The 11949-nt window shown below is 44.7% G+C and overlaps 1 protein-coding gene across 1 annotated transcript; it reads right to left on the bottom strand.

Annotated features, from left to right (window-relative positions):
• Positions 1 to 10666: 10666 nt before the first annotated feature.
• Positions 10667 to 11523, bottom strand: LOC147453227 (uncharacterized). The gene has a single exon (XM_086519355.1). The coding sequence runs from the start codon at positions 11294 to 11296 to the stop codon at positions 10667 to 10669; it is 630 nt and encodes a 209-aa protein (XP_086375481.1). The 5' UTR covers positions 11297 to 11523.
• Between the last annotated feature and the right edge of the window lie 426 nt (positions 11524 to 11949).

Below are 11949 nucleotides of genomic sequence, written 5' to 3' on the forward strand. Positions count from 1 at the left end.
GGAGGCTTCATTTTCTCCTTTGATACACCGTTAAGGGGTACCCACTCCCCCCCTTATACCCTCCAATTTCCACTTGATCCCCCCATGTGGGATTACTCCATTGCCACTTGGCACCATCCTCCCACCTCCCCATTTACGCCTATAAATTTTATGTTTTGCTTCCCACACCGAGCAATCTTGGCTGAGGCCTGGCGGGTGACTCCGAGCACCAAATGCGATGTTGTAAAGCCCGGCCTGGAGCTTATCACTTCGGATATTTCCAAACATCCTTGGCCACACCTTTTCTAATTAACACTAGTTCTGTAATCGGACGCTCAAATGTCCTAAGACACTAAAGTGTCTTGTTTTTCTAGCAACTTGTCATAATTATTTGGTGAACCATAGGTCACGTTCATATCTTAGGTCAGCTATGAGGTGAAGAACATAGCCAAATTTTACTTTTGCCAAAATTAATACCAATTTAAGATTATAATGATAAGTTTTAAGATGAAAAAATCACAAAAAATTAGTGCAGTTTTAACAAAATTTTCATAAATTGAGTATAACTTCTCATCAAAATAAGATTTTGCATGGATTTGAAGGTGTATAGATAGGAAAAAAAATATTTTAGCAAGAAATTGAGCTTAATAACCTAGTTATGGGACTAATTTTTGTTATTATCAAAAGACCAAAATTTTGAAAATCTTGAAAATTTTTGTCTTTCAAGGCCTCTTTCATTTATATGATGAGGTTATGGGACAAAACCTAAGATGTATAATGTATCTATAGGTCAACTATACCCATCAACTAAGCATTTTTAGAGGGTTCAAACTCATAGGCATCTTGTAATTTAAGCTCATTTTAAAAAATTGTAGTGTGTAATTTCTTGCAAAAAACACATTGCTATGAAAAACTAATGAAAGTGTGTATATAAATCTAGTTTTAAAAATGTGACCCTTAACTCTGCTGATTGGGCTCACATCATCCTTGATCTTTGCCAAAAGGGAGTCACACTAAGGAATATCGGGTGGTATCATGTGAGTCTAATCAAGGGAGGGTGGTCATGCTTATAAAGAGGAGAAAGGGCATAATATACAAAGTATGAAATTATAAAATTAAAGGTATCGTATGCAAGGAGACGACGTGTCCTTCTTATTAATACTACTCAATCTGGTAGGGATCTTCCTTGAATGATGTTATAGAGGAAGTCATTCTTTGATTTAATTTGGGGCAAGAAAAGTTCACCATTTGCCAGTGGCCAATTGACTTCATTCGAGTAGCTTGAATGACTCTCAATGACTACTTAACAGCTAGCTAGTCTCTTAGATTTTTCAAGATAATTTACATTCAGATGCTTTCTTTAACCTAAGTGCCAAGCTCTTGTGAAACACTTGTATGCTTTTCATTTGAGTACTTCTACAGTAATCATGCATTCTAGAACATTGGCCCTAACCTTATAAGACTACAAGACACTTTGAACTTGAGGCGAGGGGATGTGAAGCATGGCTCTCCATCGAGCCATATGCCTAGTTCTAGGCAACCCTCGAGCCGCTTTGTCATGCGAAGGGTAGGACTAGACGGGCACGGCTCGAGCAATATGCTGCACACATGCAGTAAAGGGGTCTATATATGGAAGCGGGCCAGGGGCCTATATATAGGATGGTTGGGAGGTTATTCGCATGTCTGTCTACCCGTTGGTCTCACATTGGTATCAGAGCAGGGTGGAGAGGAGGAGGTAGCAGGGAGCTATGTAGGAGGGAAGCATGGCGTTCTTTCCCTCTCTCCTCTTTCTCTCTCTCTCTCTCTCTCTCTCTCTCTCTCTCTCTCTCTCTCTCTCTCTCTCTCTCTCTCTCTCTCTCTCTCTCTCTCTCTCTCTCTCTCTCTCTCTCTCTCTCTCTCTCGGGTTCGAAAACCTTCGCATGGCGAGGCATGATTATTGCTTTGAGAGAGGAGCTTGATGGAGGCGGGGAGATGGAGCCATGCAGGAAGCATGCAAGACACGCTTTGTCGAGAAAGGAGGGCCATGGGAAGCGGCTCCTACAGAGCCGAGAGCAATCGAAGACTCCGCGTGAAACACTACTAGAACACATGGTGTTGCCGGGGTTGACCTGCACGAAAACAGCCAAGACCGGACTCATCGGGTGCGTCCCGGCATGCTATGCACATCCCATCCCTGCTGCGAGTCCCAACAAAGCCCGTGCAGGCCAGCGCAAATGAGTTTTCTCCTGCAGAGACACCTGCGTCGCCGCCATGGAGTTTTTCTTCATAATTCGGATTTAGTGGGCGCCCTAAATTAGGACACCCCCTCTTGATAGGGGCAGGGACCCGTGGATCTTGCGGATTGCATGTCAAGGCATGCAACCATGCATGCTCGTAGGGCCTGGCATGCTTGGCATGCAACCAAGGCCATGCCATAGTTCTCAATTTACCACCGATTATTCAGTAAGCGATGGAACCAACATGGTACGACCATGTCGGCACACGGATATGTAGGTACCTCTATTCACGGTGTGAGCGGGATGAAAACACACACAACGCCTCTATAACGACCCAACACACACTCTTGGGAAGATACACACACATACTATGGGGCACCACTCGGCTTAGACAACACACCTGGCTGAGACGGGGAACACACCTCTGGAGTGAGAGGAGAGAGACTATCCACTTGCCCACTCCACACAGACACACACACACACACCCAAAAAACTCAGCTCAAAAGAGGGGAATTTCTGATAATTAGATACAAATTAGCTTGGGCCAACACCAAGGGGCAAATAGCTCACACAAAATGGGTAAAATAAGCCAGATACAATCACAAACTAGAGCAGAAACTTCGCTCATACGAGAAACTTACACAGAAAAACAGCAGGAAAAGAGTGAGGAATTTGGCAAAATGGACAGCACCATCGCGTCTGGAATGGCCCAAAACCCCAGTCTACAATGTCAAAGTGCTCAAATCCGACCTCGGATGAGCAGTTTACGGCCAAAACAAGCTCCAAAATGAGCAAAAACACACCTGCGACTGTTCCTCTTCTCTTCTCCACGTTTTTTCTGGTCTTCTCTCAGTTTTTTCAGTTCCCACACTTAGCTTTATTATTTGGGCACCCTTGACCTTTTAGATGACCTCAATGGGATCCCGAACAGGCCAAAACCTGACCTCGCAGTGCATAGTTGTCACCCTGCTGCATCCATGCGCACATCTGGCACTCATTTCTTTTCAATAATGCGTCTCGCAACCACGTGAAGTGGTCCCAAAAAGTGGTCCTAATGATGACCTTTCTGCATAACTCTCACAAGAAAACACCACTTTGTGTCCGTACTTCTCCGCGTGCAAGTACTGACCCCGTTCGACCTCCTGACGCCACTCGATGCCATCTGACGCACCTGCTTACCTCATGTCGTCAGCCCGCGGATAGCTTCCTTGAGAATTTTTACGCGCTACCAACTCCTCATTATTGTAGAAAAAACACACTGGTACTGATAATAGTGAAAATCGATGCACTATGTACATGCTGTCGTACCTGTACACATGTGGGCCCCACGTAACCACCTGGCTCTGAAAAATGGGCAATTCTTTATTTGATGCACCATGCATGTATATGTACATGTGCGCAATCCCTTGCTCCAAAAAACTCCTGACAACGGGATCGAGCTTTCCAAGGGATTATGCTTGTGGAAAGCGGTGAACCACTTTGCAAGCAAAAGCAATGCGAGCAAGGCTTCAAGACGGTAGTCAAAATGTTTGGCTTCGCCGATTAAGAGCAGGATCCTTCAACGGCTATGATGCCTTCATGGATTTTCGCCATGGTTCCAGGTATTTTTGTTTATGTTTCGGAACTACTTTTTGCATTCTTTATACAATCATCTGCACTTTGTTTGGTTTTGTGAATTCCGACTGGTGTAATGGTTGCCGCCAAGAGATAGGTAGAATTTATCAAGCAAGGCTTAAATGATTCTACTGCAACGCTCTTGTTCAAGGTGCATAGAACTCGGCAGGGCCGATGCACGGTTTGTGTAACACCACTGGAGCATTGAAGTTGCTCACAAAATTCCAAATTGGTTGCAAATTGGGCAAGGCCCTTGACAGCATGAAGTGGAGTACAGCTTATTGCACATGTGCTTCGTAACTCTCGTATGCAATGGAATGAATAATCACGGCTATCATTCATAATGCCAAGCAGGTATGAGGTGCATCACTTGCACGTGTTTTACTGTTTTTCCATTACGTTTATAATTCGGCACGGTCAATTTTTTATGCATGACTTGACAAGGTCGACTCTTTTTGCTATGTCGTCGGTCGCTAATAGCATTTATTGGCAAAGAGGCCAGACATAGTGATATGAAGCATGGCTTCTCCTGAGTACCTTGATGGAACACGCTCATCACATATTATTTTTTTCTTCAGAGGCAGGGCCAAGGGCCAGTTTTTCAGCATCTCAAGGTGACAGGCATGGCATATTACTGGATTTGTTGAGGGCAGCAAGTTGCTCGGCATGGCCGACTCCTTGTCACTAATTCTACAAGCCAACATAGGATGCTTGTCACACAATACTAGTTAATTTCACTTGAAATTGTTCGACAAGGTCGATTCTTTTTGTCATGCTATTTGCAGCCACTTCATTTGGCTATTAGCACTAACAGATTTAGCTGAAGCACGGCTTCTATTTACGCATCTTGCATAATGACTCACCACGTTTGGCATATGCTATGAGCATACAAACTTGGGACGACTTTGGCAAATGCTTTGCAGATTATTTCATTCCGTATACGACGGATGTATATGATACAAGAGGGCGTACGTCCATATGTGACAACTCTTTCTCGCATAGCCGATTTGGCTATGAGCCATCTTTACGCGAGCTTTCCCTTTGGAATCTCATAACACCTGGTTGCAGCAACAACTACCAGGTTAGCCAAGTTTAAGTTACTTGGAAATTACTGTCATTGTGCAAAGCAAAGTGCTTTGGCAATTTTACGTGAAGCACGGCTTCTCCCTTGTGCCGAGATACTACCATTGATTTGGAATCAAGGGCTTTGGCAAACAAGTTTGGGGAACTGGCACAATAGGGTATGTCAGCTCACAGAATCCCTACCCACAGAATCCCTCCTAGTTTATTCCGTGCAAGGCACTTATGGTTTTGGTTTTCACGCTTGAGACCGTTATAGTAGCCAAGGGATTACGTTTTTGCATGCAAGGCATGCTCAGCAGGGGCATGGATTCCACCACTTTAGGCTTTATGCTTCCGCTCTCACACTCGCAACTCTGTCACGGACACTCTAAGTGATGGATTGTTGAACCATCAACACCCAACAACACTAAATGGAACCTAAATCTAGGATTATTTCACAGGCAAAGTGCCAATGCTAAGTCATTTTCATGCAATCACGACCCTACAAGGCAGGTAGATCAAGATGTGGTTGTGCTTTCTTGTTACCTCTCTCAATGAGCAAGTCATACCGAACAATTGTGGAATGCTTATACGATAAGCTGCACTTCAGGCATAAGATGCGTAAGAGCACACAGCTTGGGCACCTACTCTTAAAACTTAAAGAAAGTTCCTCAGCCTAGCATTCTCTTCTTCTCTCGTTTTCTCTCTCTTTAAGGGAAAAAATGAAAATCTTATAAGAAGCCTTTGATACGTGTTTTGCTCATGAGTCAGCTTGAACCAAGGTGCTCTAACTCTCAGCTAACACATGGCTAAGATGCTACTCAAATTAGTCTTCATCAGTTCGTCCATTGAACACTAATTTGCACAAGGGCTATGAGCCACATAGGCTAAGATCCATTGTCAGGCCAAGGGTAAGACCCAACTATTGGCATTCTTTGGGTGATTATTTTCAAGATTGAACAGATCTACCCAGGTAAGTATACATTGACGTTAATAAACAAGCAAGAGTCTTGTCATTCAGGATGTTCACAATGTCATTTTTGCACTACACAATAGCTGATCTCTACAAGGAAGTATAGATGCAGCAATCAGTTGAGACAGCATGGCTGTCCACAAGAGCTAGGCAGTTCACTTGTGCGGATTTCTTGCTCTCTCTATAGCACTACGAAGTGTCTATGGACATGCTGTTTTGGGGTAAGACCCGACAGGTGATTGCTACATCACCCAGCAGTATTAAGGATCATAGTTGATCTCTCCCAGTTATATTTTCAAGGAAAGAATTCCACAATCTACCACACGGTAGCGGACGAATTCAACTTTTTGATTTCATTCCAATCATTATGTACACGGTTAACTATGTTGGTTACCGTTGCCTGCTAGTTGATTAGTTTCTACAGACGGTCTTACCAAGGGGTTTGGCTACGTAGATGTTAACCAAAGGGGTTGGATTGCGCAAGCAACATCCACAGTTTCCAGTGCAAGTTGTATAAATACGCTTGAATTTTTCAACGCCATGCCAAGGGCATGTTGAAACATAGTATTTTGGACCGTAGCATCCACTATACCTTATGTTGTTACGAACCTAGTTGTAGGGTTCGATTTGGCACATGTTGTCACATGGGATACAACATGGTCTCGGAACTCAAGGAGTTCAGTTTAGCCAGTGTGGAGCATGCTAATGAGGATCCCTCTCACTCTTGTCACGGAGTGTTTGCAGTTACCTCCACACACAAGTACCAGCTCGTACTTGATGGATGTCTCTTTTCTTGATATCCTTGTTTGAGACATATTCCACATGTGGAGAATATGAGTCTCTTGGACTCACACTGGCGCCAACTTTTACCAATGTGTTGCGACGAAGTCCCTAGGTGCTGGTCGCATCCATTGGTTCGACCATTTTAAGCACAGAATATCAGGAGCAATTTCAGTGGCCAGAAATTGGCGGGTACTAAGTACAAACTTGTTATGATTACAAGTGTTGTGAAACCACCTTAACGGAGGGTCGTTTCTACATATAGCTAAGTATGCTATACACATGAGAATGTCTCATGATTGGTACCTAGGTGTGACTGAGTTGTCACATTCTGTTATGATCCAACTTTTGTTGCAAAATATGCTATATTCACGAGAATGTCTCATGGTTGGTACCTAGGTGTGATCGGGTTGTTACATTCTGCTATGATCCAACTTAATTTGTTGCAAGACTTTCACGTACGTACCGTGGAAAGTCTCGTCATGGAATTGCGGTTCGGATATGTTTGTGTTAAATGCATGCACACTAGGTGTTATGGGCCCTAGTGTTTAACACAAATTTATTCGGAGCGGCATGCAAATTCATGGACATTATTGTTTCTGCAATTTTTTTCGCTAAAACTTCAATTTGCTTTCAACCTAATTGGTTGTCTCCATTCCATATCGAGTATATGGCTGGATAATCAATGATTGAGTCATAGTTTTTCGTCAGTCGTGGGCGACTGTCTGTAAGTGGTTGGGGGAAAGCACCTCACTCTTACTGTTGCTATTCATCCCGCGTAGGATGGGCAACTTACAAGAATTCTATTTAGTACTAAAGGATATGCAAAGTGTATACATTAGTAAAGCACGCTAAAGGATATGCAAAGTGTATACGTTAGTAAAGCACGCTAAAGGATATGCTAAGTGCATACGTTAGCAAGAAGTGAAACAACTAGATCGGTTACCTTTCTGGTTTGGAGTTTGCTTCATATGATGAAAGGCATGTTACGGCTAGTTCTAGTCTCTGCCTGTTATTCTCAAGTTATCAACCTTAATCATCAGTTTGGATGAGATTGACTATTGGCAAGAAACCACCGCAAGTCAAGGACTTGGTTGCTGTTGATGAGTATGTCAGCATAGTACTTTCATGGAAAGATGAGCCGAGGTTATATTGCACATTCCAGTAACTTCAGAAAGTCTGAAACCTGGGTATGCATTTAAACACCTCGACGTTGTGATAACTCGTTTAGCATTCTCAAGTGAGTTCTAAATGGAGCCTTCACGCTCTTTTGATTATGAGTCGGTTAACCAAGACGGTTGCACAGGGACAACAATGTAGAAAATCAAGATGTTACTCTTGATTTCATTGAACCTCCCAATGAACCGGGTTCCGATTCAACTAACCGTTGGATCCATGAGGGATGCTACGATGGAAAACATTAGTGTTCTTATGAAGATACCACCATTTGTGTTTTCGAGGACGAAAACGCTTCTCCAAGGGGGAAGTAATGTCATGCCAAGGGTAGGACTAGACGGGCACAGCCCGGGCAATATGCCGGACACACATGCAGTAAAGGGGTCTATATATGGAAGAGGGCCAGGGGCCTATATATAGGATGGTTGGGAGGTTATTCTCATGTCTGTCTACCCGCTGGTCTCACATGCTTCATAGCGGCCCTTGGCCTCACAATACTCCTCTTTGGAGAAATTTTTTCGTCCTCGAAAACAAAAGTGGGATATTTCCTCTTAGAAATACTAATTTTTTTTCCAAGTGGCATCTTGTTCAAGTCATTGTTTCCACTTAACTAATACTTGGAAATGCACATGATAACGATGGAAAGGGGGAAGGGGCAACAAACCCAGCACACTCCAAGCTTGCCTCTCTAAACCCCAGGGATTAACCTGCACCCCTAACCACACAGAATCACATACACACGCACACTATATTCCAATCTCCAATGCACCGACTCACCTACAAGCACCACCGGCTATACAAACTCACATGAGCACTTTAGCACAATAGACCCATCAACAAACCATCACCCGTATCCCACACATTGATGCATACACTCACCAGATCCTGTAAACACGCTCACATCGGGAGGCCTCACACACCTCGACCACACACAAACCCACAACCAATTTGCAACCACAATCACTCTCCCCCCCCCCCCCCCCCCCCCTCTCTCTCTCTCTCTCTCTCTCTCTCTCTCTCTCTCTCTCTCTCTCTCTCTCTCTCTCTCTCTCTCTCTCTCTCTCTCTCTCTCTCTCTCTCTCTCTCTCTCTCTCTCTCTCTCTCTCTCTCTCTCTCTCTCTCTCTCTCTCTCTCTCTCTCTCTCTCTCTCTCTCTCTGCACACCACACTCCCATGTGGACCGGAGCCAATGCTACCACGGCCTAGCACAAGACAAGACAAAAGAATAAAATGATTTCAGTCAAGCAATCACCATAAATTATAGAAAAATCGTTCATCAAAACACATATGCAGGTACAATGATGGCATCAACGGCCACGAAAATCCCTGCTGTTTGCTTGCAGCCATGGCGGCTCTCCTTGAACCTTGTCTTTTGACTATCGGCCACCCTCATTGGCGGCTCTCAGCTTCCCTTCTTAAGAAATCGGGACTCTCTTCTGAAATGGAAGATTCCTTCTACTTCTGCACCAGGAGCTTATGACATCCCTCATCACCACCGACCACCTTCATATGCAAGGGCGCAGCATCTGCTCACAGCCTTCTCGGTTCTTTTCCTGAGCTCGGCCAAAGCTTCTCCAAACTCCAGCTCATGGCCACCTCCTGGCCCTTCTACTCCTCAGGATTTGCCCGCCATGCTAACTAGCCCTTGGCGACTTCTACACACCGCCCTTTCTTTGCGGCTCCTTTTTCACGCTGTTCCAATCTGCAACACTTGGCTCCCAGTGCCCTGTTTGGCCTACATTTTGATGGGCCTTCATTTGGCCTCACTTCTTCCTCCCAACTCAATGGACCTGATGGCTCAGGTCTCTACTTCATGTGCAGTGCTGCCCCCTCCAATGGCCCTTGGCGACTTTTACACACCGCCCTCTCCTTTTGCAACCTGGCGGCTATGTCCCTTCACCACCAACTGCAACCCCGCTACCAAATGGCACCTTGCCTCCCGCATGCCTCACAGATGGGGGCCTCTTCTTTACTCATAGCTCAGCCCGCCATGCACCCACCTGATGGCGCCACCACTGTCCCCCTTGGTTTCTTCTCGCACCCTCCTCTTGAGACGGCCTGCCCTCTCCTGGCACCTGGCCCCTTTTGTTCGCGGCCCTCTGGCCCTCCTTCCTCATGTAGTCCCTGATGCCAACCATGCCTTTACCTCGTGTAGTCCATGATGCCAACCATGCCTCCACCTCCTTTAGTCCAATGCTTCTCTACCTAGAACCGATCGGCTTCACTTCTATTCCTGCCGACAGAAAGCCTTGCTAGCGTTGCCTTTATACCAGGGGTTGCATGGCCCTTTTTCTTAAAGTTCTTAGTTTTAAAATTTCAATGTCTCCAATTGGGTAGCATTCCCACAAGCAAATCATCCATTCCATCGGGCTTTGCATATCGAAACCCTGCAAGCTCTTGAATGACAATAGTCGATACTCCAGCCCTAGCAAAAAGAATCCTTTCAAAGGCCATCGACCAATGACATCTCCGCCGCAAAAAAAAACCATGACGGTCACATTGAACTTATATTCGCTTTCTCGGGGATCCTACTTCCGCCTTGTCGGGCTCGGAAAACCAATTCTTGACCTGCATAATGTCACATATGGCATACATATCATGAGGACACCAGCTCAAAGGTACACCTATCATGTGTCCAAGCACCCTGTTATCACTTTGTCTACTGCTATGCATCTGCTTCTGGCTATTTCTTGGGTCGACATGACTTGGGAGCACCATCATTGCCCACCCCCTTGTTGAGCATTCATGCTCAACCATAGAATTATTTAGGTATTAGAAAACTGCATAAGAAGCGAGAACATGATTGCATAATAAGAAGCTATATGTAGTATGTACAAGTGTATAGATAGATAGAGAGGGAGATCTTATCAGCTGCATAAATTCCCCAGATCAAATGGAAAGCCAATGGCTCTCCCAACTGTGATGCAAACTCCGCCAGGATAAAATACATGGCATTGAGCATAGCCATCCGTCCGTAGTACATGCATAATCAACCACTTTTTTGCACCTATAATCCCAAAAGAAAGCCTCTCGTGCAGCTTGGTATAGCATTGATCTTCAACTACCTGTATCCATACGCCGGCTTCATACACAAAACAAGCTTGTAAACCAATATGTGAAGCATCTTCACCATACACCATGATTTTCTCACCTGCTAGAGAGCTCTCCATAGCATACCTCTCATCACAAGAGCTTTGCAAACCGTGCAAAACTACCTGTAAAGCAACTTTAAAAAGAATGTCCATCAATAGCATAACACCCACCTTGGGCAATCTGTCTTTCACTACTGCTGCTTCTTGCATAGCCAAACCTACCTGTGTTTTAAGCATGCCCGCTGTTGTAGGTCCTTCAAATGGCATACACTTTAGACCTGATTCACCATGCCAATCTTCGTCCACCATAGCCTTTGATGCTTCATCTTCAACCACTTCATGCGAGAGCACACCGGATTTCTCAACCACCTTTGCCTTCTCTTCAAGGACTTCTTCTACGACCATATCATATGCTAAGCGAGAAGAAAGCCATGATCTATTACCTCGTTCTCAGGTATGTTGACATCATCCCCACCTTCTAGAATGCACGACCGCTCTTCGACAGAATCAGTAGGGCAAGGTTGCCCAACCCCCTCGCTAGCTTCTTCGTACATGGCTTCGACCATCGCTTTGCCAACATCTTCAAGCTTGTCTTGTGAGATTTTTACATCTTCATTTGCTTCTTCATGCATGCAAACTTTGGCTGGGACCGTATCTTTGCTAGCGAGGCTAACAGACTCTTGTACAGGAGCACACCAAACTGGAGGCACAAAGTGAAATGAATGATCAAAATGGCTTACCAATGGAAAAGTAGCTACCTCTTTGACGTTTGAACTTTCTTTTGACACATGATGAAGCTCCGTCATCGAGCTATACCTATAGTTTGCCGGCTTCAACAAACCCATCTCTAGTTTCCTCTTTGCTTTTCTGCTCTTCACCTTCGCCAAGCAAACCATTTGCACATAGTCCTCAACACCACCATGTTGAGCTTATATGTGAAGCTACTCAATATATGGCTTCTCTATATATGGTACCCAGGTCCCCTCTATATATACATCATCTCATGTGTATTCTACACACTTTGGGGTTCTATTCCTGTGCTCTCTCTCTCTCTCTCT

The sequence above is a fragment of the Adiantum capillus-veneris genome, chromosome 8, assembly GCF_014529385.1.
Source record: "Adiantum capillus-veneris isolate H3 chromosome 8, ASM1452938v2, whole genome shotgun sequence".
NCBI classification, from domain to species: domain Eukaryota; kingdom Viridiplantae; phylum Streptophyta; class Polypodiopsida; order Polypodiales; family Pteridaceae; genus Adiantum; species Adiantum capillus-veneris.

Coding starts and splice junctions, on each gene's coding strand:
- LOC147453227 (XM_086519355.1), bottom strand. CDS start 11,296: ATGGTCGTAGAAGAAGTCCTTGAAGAGAAGGCAAAGGTGGTTGAGAAA.